The sequence below is a fragment of the Phoca vitulina genome, unplaced genomic scaffold (assembly GCF_004348235.1).
Source record: "Phoca vitulina isolate PV1807 unplaced genomic scaffold, GSC_HSeal_1.0 scaffold47, whole genome shotgun sequence".
Taxonomy (NCBI): domain Eukaryota; kingdom Metazoa; phylum Chordata; class Mammalia; order Carnivora; family Phocidae; genus Phoca; species Phoca vitulina.
In genome coordinates this window covers 1,685,430-1,704,497 of record NW_022589750.1, presented here as the reverse complement: position 1 = coordinate 1,704,497, position 19,068 = coordinate 1,685,430, and the positions used below count along the sequence as shown (strand labels likewise).

Below are 19,068 nucleotides of genomic sequence, written 5' to 3'. Positions count from 1 at the left end.
ATCCGTACATGGAAAAGCCACTCTTTAACTTTTGTAGGGAAAGGAAGGAAACTGTGGAAAAGACAGATCAGCTTAAGCTCTAGAAAATGAAAGCTTAGGGTGTTTTAGCTTTATCGTCTCCTAACGTGGTGGAAGTTTCTCAATCTGAGGTCACTGGTAGTTCAGAAAGGAAACAGTCTGAGCTCTTAATGAGGACGAGGTGTCTGCAGACGCCCTCAGGAAGCCAGGGACTTCCTTAACTCGGGCGCAGAACTGTGTTTAAGGGCATTTTCCTGGGTTACGGGTCTGTACCTTTCAGTGGCCTGCCGGGATGCCCGAGCCCAAACCCAACTTTGGGCCTGGCCCAGTGTCGGGCTGGGAGGAAGACAAGGAGACGCAGCTTCCTACCCCTGAAACAAGCCAGACCAGAGCCAAGACAGAGAAGCTTTAATAACAAGCGGTGGGACTGGCCCCGGGGCGGGCGCCCTCGTTAACTGCTGCAGCAGAAAAAGCGCACGTCGTTCAGGGCGGTGTCATCCCAGAGGCCCCTCGGCTGCTCCACCTTGGTCTGCAAACCGCACATGCCTTTGGGGCAGGGCTTACTCCATTCTCCAAAGTCGCCCCAGGTCAGGCCGGGCCCCTCCAGCTCCGTGCCGTCTGAGCAGCGGAAGCGAACGTTGTTAGCTGCTGTGTTGTCCCCGTAGGTCTCGGGGGCCTCCACGCGCAGCGAGAAAGCCACGAGGAAGCCACGGCGGGGACACCACAGGGGCTCACTCCACGCGCCCCACCTGCGAGGGAAGGGGAGAAGTGCCACCTCTGGGTCCTCCCCACCCCCATTCCGACCCAGCCTTGGGGACTCCTCAGCCGGTGCTGCAGGACCCGGGTGGGTGGGGTCCGTCACCTGACCTCCACCGAGGGGCGGAGGGGAGGTCTTCCACCCACTCCCCAGCTCTAAACTGCCCCACAGCCCTGGAGGAACCTTTTAGCGGGGAGGGTGGGCGTGTAACAGAGGGTAAGGGGCATAGCCGCATCCTGGGGGGCCCTTGGCCCCTGTCCCACACCTTCCAGACTCGGACTCCACCACGTGCGTGTTGTGCTCTGCGTTCCCGCGTGAGCAGTGCAGTCGGATCCCGTTCAAAGCAGTGTCGTCGCCAGGAATGCCTTGGGGGGGCTCCTCCTGGGCCAAGAGGAGCAGAGGGACAAGGACCAGTTAAAAGATTGCCAGCCTGTGTCCCCGGGCACGGGGTCGTGCGTCTCCCTCCTTGGAGACCTAGGCCTGAACCCCCACCTTGAGCGAGAACCCGCTGGCAAAGAATCCATCAGGACACATCTCGGGCCAGGCCCAGTCGCCCCAAGGACCCCCATTGGTCACGTCGATGACCGAACTGTGGTCGCTCAGGCGGTTGGCTTGTGCGTGTCCGCAGCAGGTGGCCCACAGCAGGAGGAACAGCTGGGCTCCGGCCTCCCTCTCCATCCTGCAGCCTGTGAGCTGGGCCCCGTTTGCGATTTATACCCCCTCTGCCGCTCTGAAGGCTCTGATTACGGAAGGGCCTCCCGGATTAAGTGACACCCGAAACCAATCCATTCCGGGAACCCTGCAGACTCCATTCTCTGCTCAGGGAGACCGAGGCTCCCAGCGCTGGAGGAAGGGCCGAGAGAGCCGACCAGTTGAATAAACCACCCCCTGCTGAACATTTACCGCAGGCCATGGCTTGTGGTTACTTCCTGCAGGCCCTGTTATTCAATCCTCATAAATGGCATAGGAGGTGGGGATTACCCTTTTATTCTGCAGGTGATGGAACCAGGGCTTAGAAATGGCAAGCAACTTGTCTAAGGTCACGGTCAGCAAGCTGGGAAACTCCCAGCTCCCACACTGGGAAGTGGAGAGCCTAAGTCTAGGGATGGAAGTGATGCTCTGAAATGCTGGACAGGATTGGTCAGCAGCAACCTTAGGGACCTCCAGGATTAGAGGGAGCATTAGAGGGAGAGATGGGGCGAGAATCCAGAAACCGTGGGAGCTAGAAAGGATCTTCTTAGTGGTTGGGGCCCTGACTCCCAGAGAATCTGGGGTACCCCTTCCCCGGGGAAGAAAGTATACACAGACAGGAACAATTCTAGGAAGTTTATGGACAGGGGATTGAGAAGCCCCTAGGAACAAGAGATGCTGTTTCTTCTGTCGCTTCCTGGGTCCTTCCCCTGAATGTTTTCCTAGCTTTGACCACCAGGTGGACTCCTAATTTGGGAAGAAAAAACAATGGCTCATCTGTCATGGGGCACACCACCCGATTTGCCTGCTCTCCACACACTTTCCTGTGTTTATCCAATATATATTTATATAGCAATAATGTATTTGGGCCCAGGCAATATTCTAAGTGCTGCAAATAGAACAGCAACCGGGAAACCCTTGTAAAACAAGGCCCCTGTCTTCATCGGAGCCCACATCCACGTGGGGGAGACAGACGATACATTTTCCAATGGACCTTGAGCTGTGTGAAGGCTCTTTTGTCCCCTTGAGGCCTAGTACAGGGCCTGGATGCAGAAACAGTTAATAAAGTTTGGTTTGAAGAATAATGCGGGGGGCGTGCTTGCCTGGCTCAGTCCGTAGAGCATGCAACTCTTGATCTTTGGGCCATGAGTTCATTCCATGTTGGGCATAGAGATTACTTAAAAAAAAAAAAAAATCACGCACGCAAAAAATGAATAACGGCAGAACCAGAACCAATCTGGAGTTTAAAAGGAATTAAACCACAAAAATGTAAACAGTTAAAGCATCCAGATCAAGACAGGTCCCCTGGAGATGGGATTGTGAATTTAGAAGTGGGTGCTTCCTGGATCCCAGGTGCCCTATGTTTGAACTTCATAGGTTAAGATTTATGGAGTAATTGTGGTCAGCTTTTCCATGTACAGTGTTTGCACATACATTATCATTTAATCCTCGGATGAGATCGACAAAGTACCTATTATTTATTGTTCTCAATTTACGGTGGTGGGAATTCAAGCCCAGTTAGTGTAGGGCCCACACCCATTGCTCGGTGGGGGAGCTGGTTCTCACCCCAGTCCCTCTTCCCTCTTACTACAACCTGGCCCTACACGGAAGGCAAACGCAGAGACGAGTGGTTGCTGCCGAACCCCCCCCACCACCACCACCACCACCAAATCCTCTTCATCCTGTCCTTCTCCGCTGGGATGCTGCCCTCTGGGGCAAAGAGCACAGGGGAAGGGGCCTTAGTAGGTTAATTATTAACCCTTAACAACTTAGGGCACCGCAGGCTTCTCCCGAGGCGGAGGGACAAGGGCTGGCTTGGGGCTGGAGAGGGGGGCGATGGCCCCAGCAGCAGCCGTGGGGGTCGTGCTGCTTCCGCTGGCCTCGCGGCGCTGGGTCCGCCACGCCATTCCTCTCGCGCTCCTCTTGCTGCTGCTTCTTTATCTCTGCGCTTGGAGCTTTCGTAAGTGGTCCCTTCCCTCATCGGCTCTGGGAGGAACCGGGAAGCCAAGCGCTGGGGACCTAGGCCCCCTCCTCGCGCCCTCACCGCTCGGCCTCGCCCCTCCCCAGGCGCCCTCTCAGGCTGCAGATCCGGGACACAGTCGTGCACTCCCGAGGGAACATCGCCTGCCCAGGTATGCTCGGCACGGGGCCAGGACCGGGAGCTCCGGGTGGGGCCCCGATCGCGGGGAGCGGGGCCAGGCTGAGGATCTGGTGACGGGTGGGTCCTGCTCCTCGTGTCCCCTCTCCCGCCCGAAGCCGAGTACAGCAGGAGAGACGCCAGCCGTAGGAGTCATTTCTGCAGGGCCCCACTGGGCTGCGGGGCGAAGGAGGCCCAGCAGGCTAGGGGTTCTGCTCCCGCCCCCTTCCGCCCGTGTCTCCCCCCAGGTCCCGCGGCAGTCGGGTCCCCTGGAGGCCCCCGAGCGGGAAGAGCCTCAATGCGTGGGCCCCCAGGGGGTGGTGGGCCGCGTGATGTGGCCGTTCCGCGCCAGTCTGAACCCCGAAGGGGATGTGGCGTTGTCGCAGTACCTAGCCGGATGGAGGGCGCTGGTCAGGTGAGCGGTCTCGCGCCCCCCACCCCCACCCGGCGCCCGCCTCCCGGAGTCCCCCGCCGCCTCCCCAACCACCGCGCTCTGCCCGCCACGGAACACGCAGGTTCCTAACTCCCCTCGGCTCTATCTTCGCCTTCGCCACGAGCGAGGCCTTCGCCAAAGTGACAGCCCTCGAGGCTCGGGTGCACGGCCCCGAGGCGGCGCACTACTCCTCGCTGGCGGCCATGGTGGCGTGGGAGCGGCGGGAGGGACTGCTGGAGCGCCCCGGGATCGCCCCCCGAGACACCGCCAGCTCCTCGGGCTCACGGATCCTGCTCTTGCTGCACCGCGCGCTGCGCTGGTCCCAGCTCTGCCTCCACCGGGTGGCGACCGGGACGCTCGGAGGCCCGGACGCCGGCGCGCAGTGCAGCGACGCGTACCGCACGTCCCTGGGCCCGCACCACTCCTGGCTGGTCCGCCAGGCCGCCCGCCTCGCGTTCCTCGCCTTCCCGGGTCGCGACCGCTGGCTCGAGCTGGCGTGCCCGGGCGCCGGGGAGGCGGAGGCGCGGGCCGCGCTGGTCCGGGTGGCGGGCACCCTGGAAGATGTCTACAACCGCACCCAGGGCTTGCTCGCCGAGCGCGGCCTCCTCCAGCTGGCCTGAGGCCGCCCCCCCGCGGCCGGGACCCGCCGAGACCCGAGCGACCCGCGTCCAGCCGGCCGCCCTACCGTCGGCCAGGGGGCGGGGCCGCCGGAGCCACGCCTCCGCGCGACGGCACCGCCTGCAAGGCCCGCCCCCGACAGGGTGGGTGTAGCGCCCCTCCCGCTCTGCGCAGTCGCGGGGCGAGGGGAGGAGCTGTGGGAGTAAGTGTGGTTGGGTAGCGGTGGGTTTCGGGCGTCTGGTGTGATGACGGCAGGCGCTTAAGGGAAACAGAAAACAATGGATGTGGGAAGATGTGTCATCCCTGTTCCCGGCAGCCGAGAGACGCTCCCCCGGGCCCGCTCCCAGCCACTCCCCCGGCCGCGTGCCAGGTCTCCAGCCCAGACCCGCGCCCTGAGCCCCGGCCCCGCACAGCCGGCTCCTGCCTGGCGGCCTCCACACACGCGGATCCATCCGCTCCTGCCAGAGCCGCCCCTCTCCGTGTGTCCCCTGTCTCTGCCAATAAGTGGCACCCTCTCCTTTCAGCTACCCGAGCCTAAAACCGGTGCGTCCGCACTCACACCAAGCGGGCGCTCGGCTCGATAATGTCTGTTCATTAAAAGAGCTCCTTGGCCGCTCCCACAACAATAGTGAACGGGAAAGTGTGTGGCCATTTCACACGCTGGGAACTCTCAAATTGGGAGTCCAGCCCATTTTCCCCCGCACCCCAGACTCCTACATATACAGCTACTTATTAGATATCTTCACCTGGATCTCTACCAGACATAACGAACGTAACAGGTCCAAACCTGAGCTTCTAGTGCCCTTTCCTCCTCCCAAACACTTCCTTCATAGTCTTTGCCAGCTCAGTAAGTGACCACTCCATTCTTCCAGGTCCTTAAGCCAAAAACTTGGTAGTCATCCTGACTTCTGTTTCTCTTTCATCACACCCACATCTAATCTGTCAGAATCTGACCGTTTCCCACTATCTCCACTGCCACCACCCTTGTCAAGCCAACTTTATATCTATCACCTGGATTATTACAATAGCCTCCTAATTGTCTCTCTGTCCCATACTCGATTTCCCGAATGTGTACTTTCAATAGAACAGCCAAAGTAATCTCTTAAAATATAGATCATATCCCATTACTTCCAGGCTCAAAACCTTCCAGTGGCTCCCTGTTGCACTCAGATGAAAAAAAAATTTTTTTTTAAATTTAAGCGTAAATGTCATATTTTGGATCATATTTTCAGTTGAGATCATATTTTCAGTTGGATCATATTTTCAGTTGAGAATGGATCATATTTTCAGTTGAAAATGATGAAAAGCTTCGTAAAGGTCCTATGTGATCTGACTCTGTACTAGCCAAATTGACCTCTTCGATTTTCATTCAATATTTCAGGCATGATCCTGCCTCAAGATCTTTGTACTTGCTCTTCCCTCTGTCTGGAATGCTTTTCTGCCAAATAGAGAAATGACTTCCCTCAGTTCCTTCTGGACTTTACTCAACTGTCTCTGCAGGGAGACCTTCCCTGATGATTCTTCCTAAAATTTCAACACACACACACTTCCTATTTCCCTTCCCTACTCTGTTGTTTTTTTCTTAATATGAGTCACTATCTAATAACATGCTGTATGTTTACTTATTTGTCTTGTTTTGTTTCCATTGAGAAATGTAAGCTGCATGGGGCAGCGAATTTCTAGACAGAAATTTGTTCCCTGATGTACCTCCAGTGTCTCAAACAGTGCCTGTCCCCTAGTAGACATTCAACAGCTTTTTGTTAAATGAATGTCTGAGCACAAAAAGATGGCCGGAGCCCAGAGTCCAAAAGAAAAGAGGAGGTTGCACAGTAATGCAAATATACTTAATGCTGCTGAATCATACATCAAAAATGGTTAAAATGCTGAATTTTACGTTACGTTATTTGTATTTTACTACAATAAAAAATTAAAAAGTAAAGAGGAGATGTGATTCTGGACAGGTAGTCAGGAGCAAGTTCAAGAAGGATGTGACAAACTACCTTACAGAGATAGGACTTTATCTCCAGAGTTCATTTTAAGCAGGGGATTGTTTAGATCATACTTGCAATTCAAAAACCAGCTCCAGCTGTGGTAGGTAGAGGACTACAGCAGAGTCATAGGAAGACCGCTCCACACAACAACGGCAAAATACACATTCTTCTCAAGTGCACATATGACATTCTCCAAAAGAGACCACATGTTAGGCTCTCAATAAATTTTAAAAGATTAAAAAAATATAAAGAAAATAAAAAAAGATTAGGGGTGCCTGGTGGCTCAGTCGGTTAAGCGTCCGACTCTTGATTTCAGCTCAGGTCATGATCTCAGGGTACTAGGATCAAGCCCCGCATCTGGTTCCCTGCTCAGCAGGAAGCCTGCTTCGCCCTCTCCCACTCCCCCTGCTTATGTTCCCTCTCTCGCTGTGTCTCTCTCTGTCAAATAAATAAATAAAATCTTTAAAAAAAACTATAAAAGAAGAGCAAACTAAAACTTAAAAAAAAAAAGCAGAAGGAAAAAAATAATAAAGATCAGAGTGGAGGGGCACCTGGGTGGCTCAGTCGGTTGAGCGTCTGTCTTCTCGGCTCAGGTCATGATCTCAGGGTCCTGAGATCAAGCCCTGCACCAAGCAGGGAGCCTGCTTCTCCTTCTGCCCCTCCCCTTGCTCATGCTTTCTCAAATAAATAAAATATTTTTTAAAATTTTAAATGTTTGTGTTGCAAAGAATACCAGTGAAGGAAGTGAAAACACAATCTAGAGAATGGGAGAAAATATTTGCAAATCTTATGTCTGACAAAGGCCTAGTAAATAGAAATAAAAAAGAACACCTAGGGGGCACCTGGGTGGCTCAGTCAGTTAAGCGGCTGCCTTCAGCTCAGGTCATGGTACCAGGGTCCTGGGATTGAGCCCCGCATCAGGCTCCCTGCTCGGCAGGAACCCTGCTTCTCCCTCTCCCACCCCCCTGCTTGTGTTCCCTCTCTTGCTGTGTCTCTCTCTGTCAGATAAATAAATAAAATATTAAAAAAAAAAAAAAAAGAACACCTAGGATTCAACAATAAAAAGATAATCCAATTTGGGGGGGACCTGGCTGGCTCAGTCGCTGGAGCATGTGATGCTTGATCTTCGCGTTGTGAATCGGAGCCCCACGATGAGTGTAGAGATTACTTAAAAAAAAAAAATAATGAAATAAAATAAAAATAGAAATGGCTAAGGATTTGAATAGGCATTTCTCCAAAGAAGATATACAAATGGTCAGCACGTGAAAATATGCTGAACATCACTAATCATTAAGGAAACGGGGCGGGGGGCGGGGAAGAGAAGCTACACAAGATGCCACTTCACGCCCACGAGGACGGCTGACATAGAAAGTGCACAGTGACCGTCAGTGAGGATGTGGAGAAATCGCAACGCTCAGGCATGCACACGGGGCTGGTGGACCATCACATGGGGCAGCTGCTATGGGAAACTGTCATTTCCTCAAAATGCTAAGTCTAGAGTTTCTACATGACCCAGCCACTCCGCTCCTAGTATACGGTCCTAGGTGTATACACCTAAGAGAAATGAGAGCAGCGTGGCCATTCTAATTCAGAGACGCTCAAGCGCATCCCAACACTCTGAACTGCAACTCCCATCAGATTACGTCAGTCCCGCGCAGCCCCATGGGAAACGTAGGCCTTCCACACTGTCTTGGGCGCTTTTCTATGTGTCGGCTGGCCACGCTGCCGTCGAGCGCTCACTGTCGCAAAAGAACCTTCCCTGCGCCGTTCTTTTCCCTTCTGCCGTCAACCGTGACTTAGCTTCGCCGGCAGACGGCTTCACCACGGGACTGAAGAGCGTGACAGAGCGCTTTACGACAGTTGCTTTGTGGCAGTGCCGGAGGAGGAAGATGGCGGCCACCTTAGTAGCCGCTCGAGGAGCGGGGTCTACGCCGGCCTGGGGTCCCGAGGCCATTACCCCGGACTGGGGAAGCCGGGAAGTCTCCACGGGGGTGAGGAGGCACTCGGGGTTCAGGAGATGTGCCCAAGGCTTGATGCGATGGGAGGATGAGGCCTGAGTGGGTTGGAAAACTGGAGGGCGGCGGAGGGAGGTGGGCTGATGCGCTGTAGCAGGGAAGAGGTGTCCTGAGGATGTTGGAGAGTGGTGTGGAAGGGAGGCTGGAGCGCGGAGTCCCGGAATCTTGCGGGACGAGGGTTTCAGGCCCGGATGGGCCTCTGGGGATTTGAGGATTGGAATTCTGGTACTCTGCGGGGGTGTTCGGGCCCCAGGAGACTTGATAGCGGATCGGTGGCGCACGACTTGCCTACTCCAGGGACTGCATTGAGGGATCGGTGAAGTTTGTGTATGCGGGAGAATGGGGAGGAGGGCTAGGTTCACCCCTTTCCTTTCTCCCAGACCACTATCATGGCCGTGCAGTTTGAAGGGGGCGTGGTTCTGGGAGCCGACTCCAGAACAACCACTGGGTGAGCTCAGGACAGATACTGGTCGGTCATCCCATCTTTCCTCCCCTCCCTCCCTCCCTCCCTCCCTTCCTTCCTTCCTTCCTTCCCTTTCCTTCCTTCCCTTTCCTTCCTTCCCTTTCCTTCCCTTCCTTGCCTAGCAGTCCGTTCTTACCCTCCACGGCCCACCGCGGGAAGGGAGGTTTCTCCCCTCCTTGGACTTAAGGATTGGTTCCAGCTCCTACTGCTTCCCAGTTTTCCCTCTCACCCTTTGGTGACATTTTTGCAAAAGTCTGTTCTCCAGCTAGCTTCAGTTTGGGTGAGAACTGATGGGAACTGCTGGAATTCCTATTCCTGAGCCCCAGGAGTGGGTAGTAACGGGATGGGGGTGGGAGACAAGTGGGATCGCTCCCTCACTGCCCTGCCACCCTGCAGGTCCTACATCGCCAATCGAGTGACTGACAAGCTGACCCCTATCCACGACCGTATTTTCTGCTGCCGCTCAGGCTCAGCGGCCGATACCCAGGCAGTAGCCGATGCGGTCACTTACCAGCTCGGTTTCCACAGGTACTTGCGGGCAGGGGAGGAGCAAGTGTCTGCAGGGAGTTGGGACCCGAGGTGCTAAGTGGCCTGACTCCCGGGTCCTGACGCTCTTTCCCGTCACTCGCCTCACCCTCTAGCATTGAGCTGAACGAGCCTCCGCTGGTCCATACGGCAGCCAGCCTCTTCAAGGACATGTGTTACCGGTACCGGGAGGACCTGATGGCGGGAATCATCATTGCGGGCTGGGACCCCCAAGAGGGAGGGCAGGTGAGGCGCCCCCACCCCAGCCCACCGCCATCGGAGCACTGGAGCCAGACCTTTGGGCCTCTCCCCACCCCAGCCATTTTCTGTTTTTCTTCCCAGTCCCTGCCTCACTTCCTATTAACTCCTCCCAGACCGATCCCACTCAGACCGGTGTATGGACATGTGTTGCCAAAAAGTACAACTGGTGACTCTTCTCCTCCTCCCACCTGGCAGGTGTACTCAGTGCCCATGGGGGGCATGATGGTGAGGCAGTCCTTTGCCATTGGGGGCTCTGGGAGCTCCTACATCTACGGCTATGTCGATGCTACCTACCGGGAAGGCATGACCAAGGAAGAGTGTCTCCAGTTCACTGCCAATGGTGAGAACTTGGGTTTCTGGGCCTGTGAACGCCAACCCGCATGTACAAGCACTTTCGTATCCATTCCTCATTCCTTGTAGCGAAGCCAGAATCTCACTGACCCCAGCTTTCTCCTTTTGTTCACAGCTCTCGCCCTGGCCATGGAGCGGGACGGCTCCAGTGGAGGGGTGATCCGCTTGGCAGCCATCGCGGAATCAGGGGTAGAGCGGCAGGTACTTTTGGGAGACCAGATTCCCAAATTCACCATTGCCACTTTACCACCCCCCTGATGCCTGGAGTTCTAGGATACAACGAGAGACCCCCCATAGTGACGTAAAACTCAATAAACAGTTTGTCCGAGAGGATCTGCTCTGAGGTTCTTTTCTTGACCTCAAGCCTGCAATTGTTTGGCCCACTCCTGTGTGTACAAAGCTCTGCTCTGAGCTGAGAGGGAGACAAGCCTTTGCAAGAATGGTTTTCAAACCGCTTTCTCCAGACTGCCTTCCCCCACACTCCCTTTCCTCCACCACACCCAGGTCCTTAGGACACCAAGGTGTGGTTGAAATGGGGGCTCCCACAAATGGCCCACCTCCTTCCCTGCTCAAGCCCAGGGTGGAACTCAGATTCCTGACTGGGACTGGGGTCACCTCCCCTCAGCCTGCCTCCTGCCTGTCATCATGGCTGGCTACTGACCCAAAGGCCAGAGGACAGCAGATCTCCGGCCCAGACTCATGGTCCCCTCCCTCCACACTCACCTCTGTCACCTCGTCTTGTCAGGAGCAGCAGCGTGACTACATTGGCTTTGGGGACAAAGGTGGACCTTGTTTGCAAATAGCATTTAAGATGGGTGTCAGGCGGGAAAGGGGGCCCCCGGGAGCGCTGTGGGCCAGCCCTGAAAGCCGTCATTCCCACAGGGGTGTGATGCTGAACCTATCTTCAGCCCCTGGCATGGAGGCTGAGAGTAGACTCCGGGCCCCCAAGGCTATCCGCACTCAAGCCTACAGGAGCTCAGCGTGTGCATTCCCGGTGCCTGTGTTTCCTCCACTCTGGGGATAAGGGAACTGTAGGAACCACGTTGGAAAACTTGGTTCTAGAATACGGTCCTGCCCTGGAGGATTTTGGAGATTACAAGGGAGGCTTCCTAAGGAGGTGGGAGGTCCTGGATTAAGTAAGAAAGAGCAGAGAAAGACTTCCGATCCCAAACATGTCCCTCAAACTTAAAATAACCCATAGAGAGGGGCGCCTGGGTGGCTCAGGCAGTTAAGCGTCTGACTCTGGATTGTGGTTCGGGTTCTGATCTCAGGGTCCTGGGGTGGATCCCCGTGTCCCCTCCATCCTCAGCGGGGAGTCTGCTTCAGGATTCTCTCTCCCTCTGCCCCTCCCTGCCCCCCTCCGCCCTGCTTGCTCACACTCTCTTTCTCTAAAAAATAAATAAATAGATCTTTAAAAAAAATAAATAACCCATAGAGAACTTTTGACTTTTCTCCAAACCTGTTTACCCAGTCCTCCCTCCCTCAAGGCATCTTCACTTCCTCTGTCCCCCGCACTCTGCAGTGAGCCGGACAGTAGGTCCTAAAAACTCCGTCCGCTTCCTGCCGTCTGCGCGCGGCTCTTCCGTAAGTGGTGTGACATCAATTTCAGGGGTACGACATAGTGATTCGACAACCGCACTGTGCTCACTGCACGCCCATCATGACTTGCCTGCCGGATGGCAGTGGCCCGGTGGCCTCCTGCAACCTTTTCCATAGAGCGACCGGAGTGGTCTTTCCATATAAGTGAGCGTGTTGTCCCCTGCTTGACCTTCCTCAATGTCTCACCAGCCCGTCTAGGATAATATTCTAGCTCCTCACCGTGGCCCAGCTGCCCCAACAGGTCCCCCCAACGGTGACACTCTGGTCACTGGCTTTTTTCCTCTTCCCTAGGACCTCAGGGGTTTCACACTCACACTTCCTGTTTTTCCTGCCCAGGACTCATCCTCCCTGATTTTTTTTTTTTTTAAATAAACTTTTTTTTTTTTTTAAGGCATCTCTCCAGCCAATGTGGAGCTTGACCTCACAACCCCGAGATCAGGAGTCCCGTGCTGTACTGACGGAACCAGCCAGGCGCCCCATAAAATAAGCTTTTTTTTTTTTTTTTTAAGATTTTATTTATTTATTTGACAGAGAGACAGCGAGAGAGGGAACACAAGCAGGGAGAGTGGGAGAGGGAGAAGCAGGCTTCCCGCGGAGCAGGGAGCCCGATGCGGGGCTCGATCCCGGGACCCTGGGATCATGACCCGAGCCGAAGGCAGACGCCTAACGACTGAGCCACCCAGGCACCCCTAAAATAAACTTTTTCAGAGTGATTTTAGGTTCACGACAGAACTGGGCGGAGGTTTCCCAGCCGCCGTGCGGCGCTCACACGCGCTCGGCCTCCCCCACTGTCAACATCTGTCGGAAACAGCGAATCCGCACGACACGGGGGTTCCCAGTTTTCACTTGGCTCCTTGCCATTCGGGTCTCAGCTCAAATGCCGCCTTAGCAGCAGCTCCTCCCTGACTACCTGGGGTTCCAGAAGCGCCCCCTCCACCCGGCTCTCGCAGTACCGTGTAATTTGCTCCGTAGCAGCGTTCGCTGCGCTCTCTCCTAGCTCCTGTTTATTTACTGTCTGTGAGAAGGGCAGGCTCTCTGCTTGGCCCACCGATGCGCCCTCACTGCCTGCCAGGGAGTAACGAATGTGCGCCCTCGCCTCAGCGCCGGTCCTGTCCGGCCTCCAGCCCCCAACAGCTCACCACCCTCCACTCTGAGCTTGACCTCGGCACACCCCATACCCGCTTCTGCAGGCCCCACCCGGGCTCCCCGTGAGATCAGCTGCGTCATATTCACCTGCCCCGCGTCCCCTCCCTGCCTCGGCCCCAGGCCCCAGCCCCTAACCACCGCCCCCCCCCCGCCGCCCCAACATGCACACATGCACACAGCACTGGGCAACTCTGAGTATATTTGACAACAAGGTCATGAGGGACAGGGGTCCGGACGGATCACGGAGAAGACTGGGGAGGGGAGGATGCCAAGCTTCCTGGAAGGTCAGCCCCTGGTTGTCCCCATCAAATGGTGGAGTCGTTGGCGGATGCGAGGTCATGCAGCTGGTGGCGGAAGGAGAGTCGGGCTTTCCGGCTGAAGTAGGCGCCAGACCCCAAGGACGGCACCCCTCCCTCGGCCGCGATGGGGGCCGGGCTGGGATTTGGATCTGGAGGGACAGCAGGATCCAGGCCTGCAAGGGAGACTGGAGGAGGAAGAAGGCTATTGTGGGTCAGCGTTCTCCTTCCTTCCCTGCAACGAGGAGGGAAGAGGCCAGGGAGGGCCCTGGGGCAGGGAGAGGGGTCGCAGAGAGAGAGCAGTGGTCACCGGGCCTCACACGCGGAGGGCCCCCGTACTCCCTGGGATGCTCTGCTGTCAATCTTGAAGGTGTTAACATTTTTTTTTTTTTTTTTTACCAGGGGGCTTCTGTTCCTCATTTTGCATCGGGCAGTCCTATGGAGAAGTCCACCTCCCACCCAGGGAAACAAATGATTCTTTTCCCTTCACTGCTTTGAACCTTTACCTTTCTCCCCAGATTGAGCGTGCCCACCCGTTTTCCTCGGTCTCCCCCCCGTACCTGCTCCTCTTGCAGTCCCCCGCTGTCTCCGGCACCCACACCATGGGAAACACCATGCCCCCTTGAGACCCATCTCAACAGTGGAGGCGACCGGGATGCTGGGAACGGCCAGGAGGGCCCCAGGAGGAGGGGTGTGGCTTCCAAGCCCCCCCAGTGTGGGCCAAACTACCACTTAGCCTCAGACCGCCTGGTGATTACAGGCGCCAGGGGATGGAAGGAGAAGAAGAGGGAGGAGGAAAGAGGTGGACGGGCACCCCATCCAAACACCTATCCTTCTGTGCCCCCTTCACTTGGGGCACTCTCTGGTCTGCAGGGAGAAGCAGGAGGACGCTGGGAGGGGTGGATGGCAGAGACAGACGCCGAGGGGCTGGGACACACGGACACATCGTGGCAAAGCCGGCCGACTCAGTCCCAGCCTGGACACTGCCGGGGGCTCATGTGTATTCCGGAATGAGAATCCAGAACGCCCGAGATGTGAGAATTTAGAGAACGGTCTATTTTTGTAGAAGGAAACATTGTGCAGGGCGGGGAAACGTTCGGTTCTCGCTGAACGGTCTGGTAGCTCTTGTACCCTTCTCGGAAGACGGTTGTCGTTGATTCGCGAGGCTGTCCCGGGCAGATTCAAGGGACTTGTACCCGTTACCTTATTTCATCTTGCCCGCGGTCCTTGGAGATGCGCATTATTACCGTCCTGCTTCCACAGCCGAGGAGCTGGAGACATGGAGATCCTTCGGCAACTTGCCGAAGGTCACGCAGGCAGTTAGAGCCGGAACTTCTTACCCCCGCCAGGCTGACCCCGTCCACTCTGAACCCCACGGGGTGACCTTCAGGCACTGAGGCCCTCAGCCAGGCCTGGGGGGCCAGAGCGCCCGCGGCAAGGACTCTGAATGCCCCCCAGCCCGGGAGGGCTGTGCAAATGTGATCCCACCCTTCCCTGAGGGTATCCCCTACTGTCCGACTTAGAAATCTGTTTCATATTTCTAAAACAACTTGATGGAAGCACAAATCTCCATGCACGTGAATACACACATCTGCATACAGTTCTAGGAGTCCTAACAAAGGTATACACCTAGGGGACAACCACCCCAGTCAAGGTACTGGACGTTTCCGTCACCAACTCCCCTTAACGTGCCTTGCTGTCAACCTTGTCCCCTCCCCCAGCCACAGGCGCCCGCTGATCTCAGTTCAATCCGTAAAGATCACCTCTGCCGGTTTCAGAACTTTATATAAATGAATCATATCGTGTTAACTTTCTTGTGCCCGTCCGGTTTCTGCCGGCATAATGGTTTTGAAATTCACCCAGGTTGTATGTATTTGCAGTTTCCTTGTGTTTTTTGTAATAACCGTTTTATTGATATAAATGACATACTGTAAAAGTCACCCTTTAAAAGTATACAAGTCAGTGGTTTTTGCTATATTCACAGCTGTGCAGACATCGCAACTGCTTTTATAACATTTTCATCACCCTGAAGAGACCCCGCGCCCCCGGCCAGTCACCCCCCTGTTCTCTTCCTCCCCGGCTGGTGGCCGCCACTAACCTACCTTCTGTCTCCACGGATGTCGTATAGATGAACTCCTACACTATTGGTCCTTTGCACCCAGTCTGACTGCTTTCACTGAGCATCCTGTTTTCAAGGTTCCTCCCTGTTGTAGCACGTGTTCGTACTTTATTCCTTTTTACGGCTGAGTAGTATTCCGCTGTGCTACACCACATTTCGGGTATCCATTCGTTAGTTGGATGGACACTGGGCTGTCCCTCCGTTTTGGCTATTTGAATACTACTCCTACGGACATTCACGTACAGGTGTCTGTGTGGACATCTGTTTTCAATTCTCTTGGGTCTACTTTTTTCTTTTATTTTGTTTTAAAGATTTATTTATTTTAGAGAAAGAGAGAGAGTACAAGCTGGGGAAGGGGAGAGGGAGAGAGAATCTCAAGCAGGTTCCCCACGGAGCTCGGAGCCCTACTCCGGGCTCGACCCCACGATCCTGAGAGCATGACCTGAGCAGAAACCAAGAGTCAGCCGCCTAACCAACTGAGCCACCCAGGCTCCCCTAACTTTTTTCTTTTAACTGAAGTACAGTTGACACACAATGTTACCTTAGTTTTAGGTGATCGGACAGTGATTGGACAGGTCTGTCCATTACGCTGTGCTCACGAATGTAGCGACACCCGGAACCAAACAACGCTATTCCAGCACCACTGACTATAATCCCCACGCTGAACCTTTCATCTCTATGACTTATTCCTTCCATAACAGGAAGCCTGGACCTCCAACTCCCCTCCACCCATTTTGCCCATCCCCTGCCCCCACTCTCTGGCAACCACGTTTTGTACTTAGGTGTCTGTTCATGCTTTGTTTGTCCATTCTGTTTTTGAGAGAGAGAGAATGTGGGGAGCAGAGGGAGAGGGAGAGAGAGAATCTTAAGCAGCCTCTGAGCTGGGCTCAATCTCAGGACCCTGAGATCATGATCTGAGCCGAAATCAAGAGTCGGAGGCTTAACCGATTGAGCCACCCAGACATCCCTGTTGATTTTGGTTTTTTAGATTCTGCTTATAAGTGAAATCATATAATATTTGTCTTTCTCTGACTTTTTTTAAAAAGACTGTATTTATCTATTCGACAGAGAGAGAGAGAGAGCACGAGCAGGGAGGGGACAGAGGCAGAGGGAGAAGCAGACTCCCCGCAGAGCAGGGAGCCCGATGTGGGGCTCGATCCCAGGACCCTGAGATCATGACCTGAGCCGAAGGCAGTTGCTTAACCAACTGAGCCACCCAGGCTCCCAACGCTTGTTATTTCTTATCTTTTTTATATTAGGCATTCTGACAGGTATGAGGTATCTCATTGCGGTTTTGATTTGCATTCCCCTGATGGGGAGTGATGTTGAGCATCTTTTCATGTGTCTCTTGGCCATTTGTACGTCTTCTTTAGGAAAATGTCTATTCAGGTCCTCTGCCCATGTTTAAATCAGATTGTGTTTTTTTGGTGTTGAGTTGTATAAGTTTCTTTTGTTTGTTCGTTTGTTTTTGTTTTTTTAAGCAGGCTCCACGCCCAGCATGGAGCCCAACACAGGGCTTGAACTCAGGACCCCGAGATCAAGACCTGAGCTGAGATGAGGACTCAGACACTTAACCAACTGAGCCACCCACGCGCCCCATAGAAGTTCTTTATAGACTTTGGATACTAACCCTTTACTGGATCTGTCATTTGCAAATATATTCTCCTATTTAGTAGGTTGTCTTTTAGTTTTGTTGTTTCCTTTGCTGTGCAGAAGCTTATTTTGAGGAAGTCCCATTAGTTTATTTTTGCTTTTGTTTCCCTTGCCGCGGGAGACGCATCTAGAAAGAAGTTGTTACAGCCAATGTCAGAGACCGTAGCGTCTGTGCTCTCTTAGGGGGTAAGGTCTCTGACTTCAGGCCTCACCTTTAGGTCCTTCATCCAGCTGGAGTTTATTTTTGTGCTTGGTGTGAGAAAGTGGTCCAGTTTCCTTCTTTTTTGCACGGAGCTGTCCAGTTTTTCCAGCGCCATTTATCGAAGAGACCGTCTTTTTCCCATTAGATATTCTTGCCTCCTTTGTCGTGGATTAATCGACCATACAGGTGTGGTTTATTTCTGGGCTCTCTGTCCTGTTCCATTGATCTATATGTCTATTTTTGTGCCAGTACCATACTGTTTTGATTATATACTCAACGCTTAACATTTTGAGGAACTGTCTTCCAAGGGGGCTGCACCATTTTACACTGTTTGCTTTAATTGCTGAGTAACAGTACATTACCACAAATTAATCAAAATAAAAAACTTCTCTTTAAAAAGCACCCTTATTTTGTTTTTTTATTATCTTTTTAAAAAAAGATTTTGTTTATTTATTCATGAGAGACACAGAGAAAGAGAGAGAGAGGCAGAGGGAGAAGCAGGCTCCCAAGGAGCAGGGAGCCCAATGCGGGGCTCGATCCCAGGACCCTGGGATCATGACCTGAGCCAAAGGCAGACGCTTAACCATCTGAGCCACCCAGGTGCCCTATTATTATCTTTTTAAAAGATTTTATTTATTTGACAGAGAGAGAGCACGAGCAGCAGAGGGAGAGGGAGAAGCAGACTCCCCGGGGAGCAAGGAGCCCTATGCGAGAATCGATCCCAGGACCCTCAGACGCTTAACCGACTGGGCCACCCAGGCGTCCCCAAAGCGCCATTATTTTAAACACACATGCCCCGTTCAGTGAGGAAGTGTTTGTGATACATGTATCTGATAAAGGATTTTCATCCTAAATATAGGGGCGCCTGGCTGGCTCGGTTGGGAGAGCCTTCCACTCTTGATCTCAGGATCCTGAGTTCAAGCCCCATGTCGGGCGTGGAGCCCACCTAAAAAAATTAGAAAATAAAGTAAAAATACAAAATATTTTAAAAACTCATAATTCAATGATAAGACAACATGGTTTTTAAAAAATTAGGCACAGACCAGAACAGACACTTTGCAAAAGAAGATATACAAATGGCCAATAAGCACATGAAACACGGTCAACATCATGAAGCATCAGAGAAATGCAGATAAAACTGCAGTGATTTACTACTTTACACTCATTAGAATGGCTCACCCTGAAAAGATGGACAGCGTCAAATGCTGGCCATGCTGCGGGACAGCTGGAACTAACATCCCTCGATATGGGCGATGCAAAACGGAACTACCATTTTGGAAACCAGTTTAGCAGTTTCTTGTAAAGTTAAAATACACTTCTTGCACGACCCAGCAACTCCACTCTTAGCTATTTACCCAGGAGCGAGGAAAACGCACATGCACAGAAGGACTTGCGCAGGAATGTTTATGGAAGCTCTATGGCAACAGACTAGAAACAACCCAGATGTCCCTCAGAAGGAGAGATAAGGAAATCTGCATTTAAAAAAGAGGGCATATTTTGTGTTTTAGAACCTGAGCGCTTCCAGGCTCCCCCCGGACTGTCAGTCCCCGGGGAGCGGGGAGCTCGCTCACGGCGGTTCGCGCAGAGTCCCGCCGGGGGCCAGTGCGCGGGACACGGGGCACACTCCCGAGCCCGGGGTCGCCCGCCCCTCCGCAGGCCCTGCCCGTCTCCGCCGGCTGCGGGAGGGGGCCGGCCGCGGCCCCGCGGTGGGGGGACAGCGCGTGCGCTCCGACGGACGGCACGGGGCGCGCAGGCGGCGGGGCGGGCCCGGGGCGGCGGGGGCGGGCCGGGGCC

General features: G+C 54.1%; 3 protein-coding genes across 3 annotated transcripts; 2 read left to right on the top strand and 1 right to left on the bottom strand.

Annotated features, from left to right (window-relative positions):
- Positions 1-430: 430 nt before the first annotated feature.
- VMO1 (vitelline membrane outer layer 1 homolog) lies at positions 431-1,469 on the bottom strand. The gene is made up of 3 exons (XM_032432164.1): positions 1,268-1,469; positions 1,041-1,156; positions 431-767 (listed from the first exon to the last, which is right to left on the bottom strand). The coding sequence occupies exons 1-3, from the start codon at positions 1,451-1,453 to the stop codon at positions 470-472; spliced, it is 600 nt and encodes a 199-aa protein (XP_032288055.1). The 5' UTR covers positions 1,454-1,469; the 3' UTR covers positions 431-469.
- Positions 1,470-3,285: 1,816 nt separating this feature from the next.
- GLTPD2 (glycolipid transfer protein domain containing 2) lies at positions 3,286-4,702 on the top strand. The gene is made up of 2 exons (XM_032432165.1): positions 3,286-4,017; positions 4,118-4,702. The coding sequence occupies exons 1-2, from the start codon at positions 3,302-3,304 to the stop codon at positions 4,653-4,655; spliced, it is 1,254 nt and encodes a 417-aa protein (XP_032288056.1). The 5' UTR covers positions 3,286-3,301; the 3' UTR covers positions 4,656-4,702.
- A 3,696-nt stretch (positions 4,703-8,398) lies between these two features.
- Positions 8,399-10,686, top strand: PSMB6 (proteasome 20S subunit beta 6). Its single transcript, XM_032431778.1, has 6 exons — positions 8,399-8,635; positions 9,040-9,107; positions 9,519-9,650; positions 9,764-9,893; positions 10,104-10,248; positions 10,375-10,686. Exons 1-6 carry the CDS (start codon positions 8,534-8,536, stop codon positions 10,515-10,517), a joined length of 720 nt encoding a protein of 239 aa, XP_032287669.1. The 5' UTR covers positions 8,399-8,533; the 3' UTR covers positions 10,518-10,686.
- The last annotated feature ends 8,382 nt before the right edge of the window (positions 10,687-19,068 follow it).

Bases quoted from the DNA above. Each gene is read 5' to 3' on its own strand.
- PSMB6 (XM_032431778.1), top strand. From the start codon at position 8,534: ATGGCGGCCACCTTAGTAGCCGCTCGAGGAGCGGGGTCTACGCCGGCC. The intron at 9,651-9,763 runs GTACTTGCGGGC...CTCACCCTCTAG, and splicing joins TACCAGCTCGGTTTCCACAG to CATTGAGCTGAACGAGCCTC. The intron at 9,894-10,103 runs GTGAGGCGCCCC...CCCACCTGGCAG, and splicing joins ACCCCCAAGAGGGAGGGCAG to GTGTACTCAGTGCCCATGGG.
- GLTPD2 (XM_032432165.1), top strand. From the start codon at position 3,302: ATGGCCCCAGCAGCAGCCGTGGGGGTCGTGCTGCTTCCGCTGGCCTCG. The intron at 4,018-4,117 runs GTGAGCGGTCTC...CGGAACACGCAG, and splicing joins GGATGGAGGGCGCTGGTCAG to GTTCCTAACTCCCCTCGGCT.
- VMO1 (XM_032432164.1), bottom strand. From the start codon at position 1,453: ATGGAGAGGGAGGCCGGAGCCCAGCTGTTCCTCCTGCTGTGGGCCACC. The intron at 1,157-1,267 runs GTGGGGGTTCAG...CTCTTGGCCCAG, and splicing joins CCAGCGGGTTCTCGCTCAAG to GAGGAGCCCCCCCAAGGCAT. The intron at 768-1,040 runs GTGTGGGACAGG...CTTCCCTCGCAG, and splicing joins GTGGAGTCCGAGTCTGGAAG to GTGGGGCGCGTGGAGTGAGC.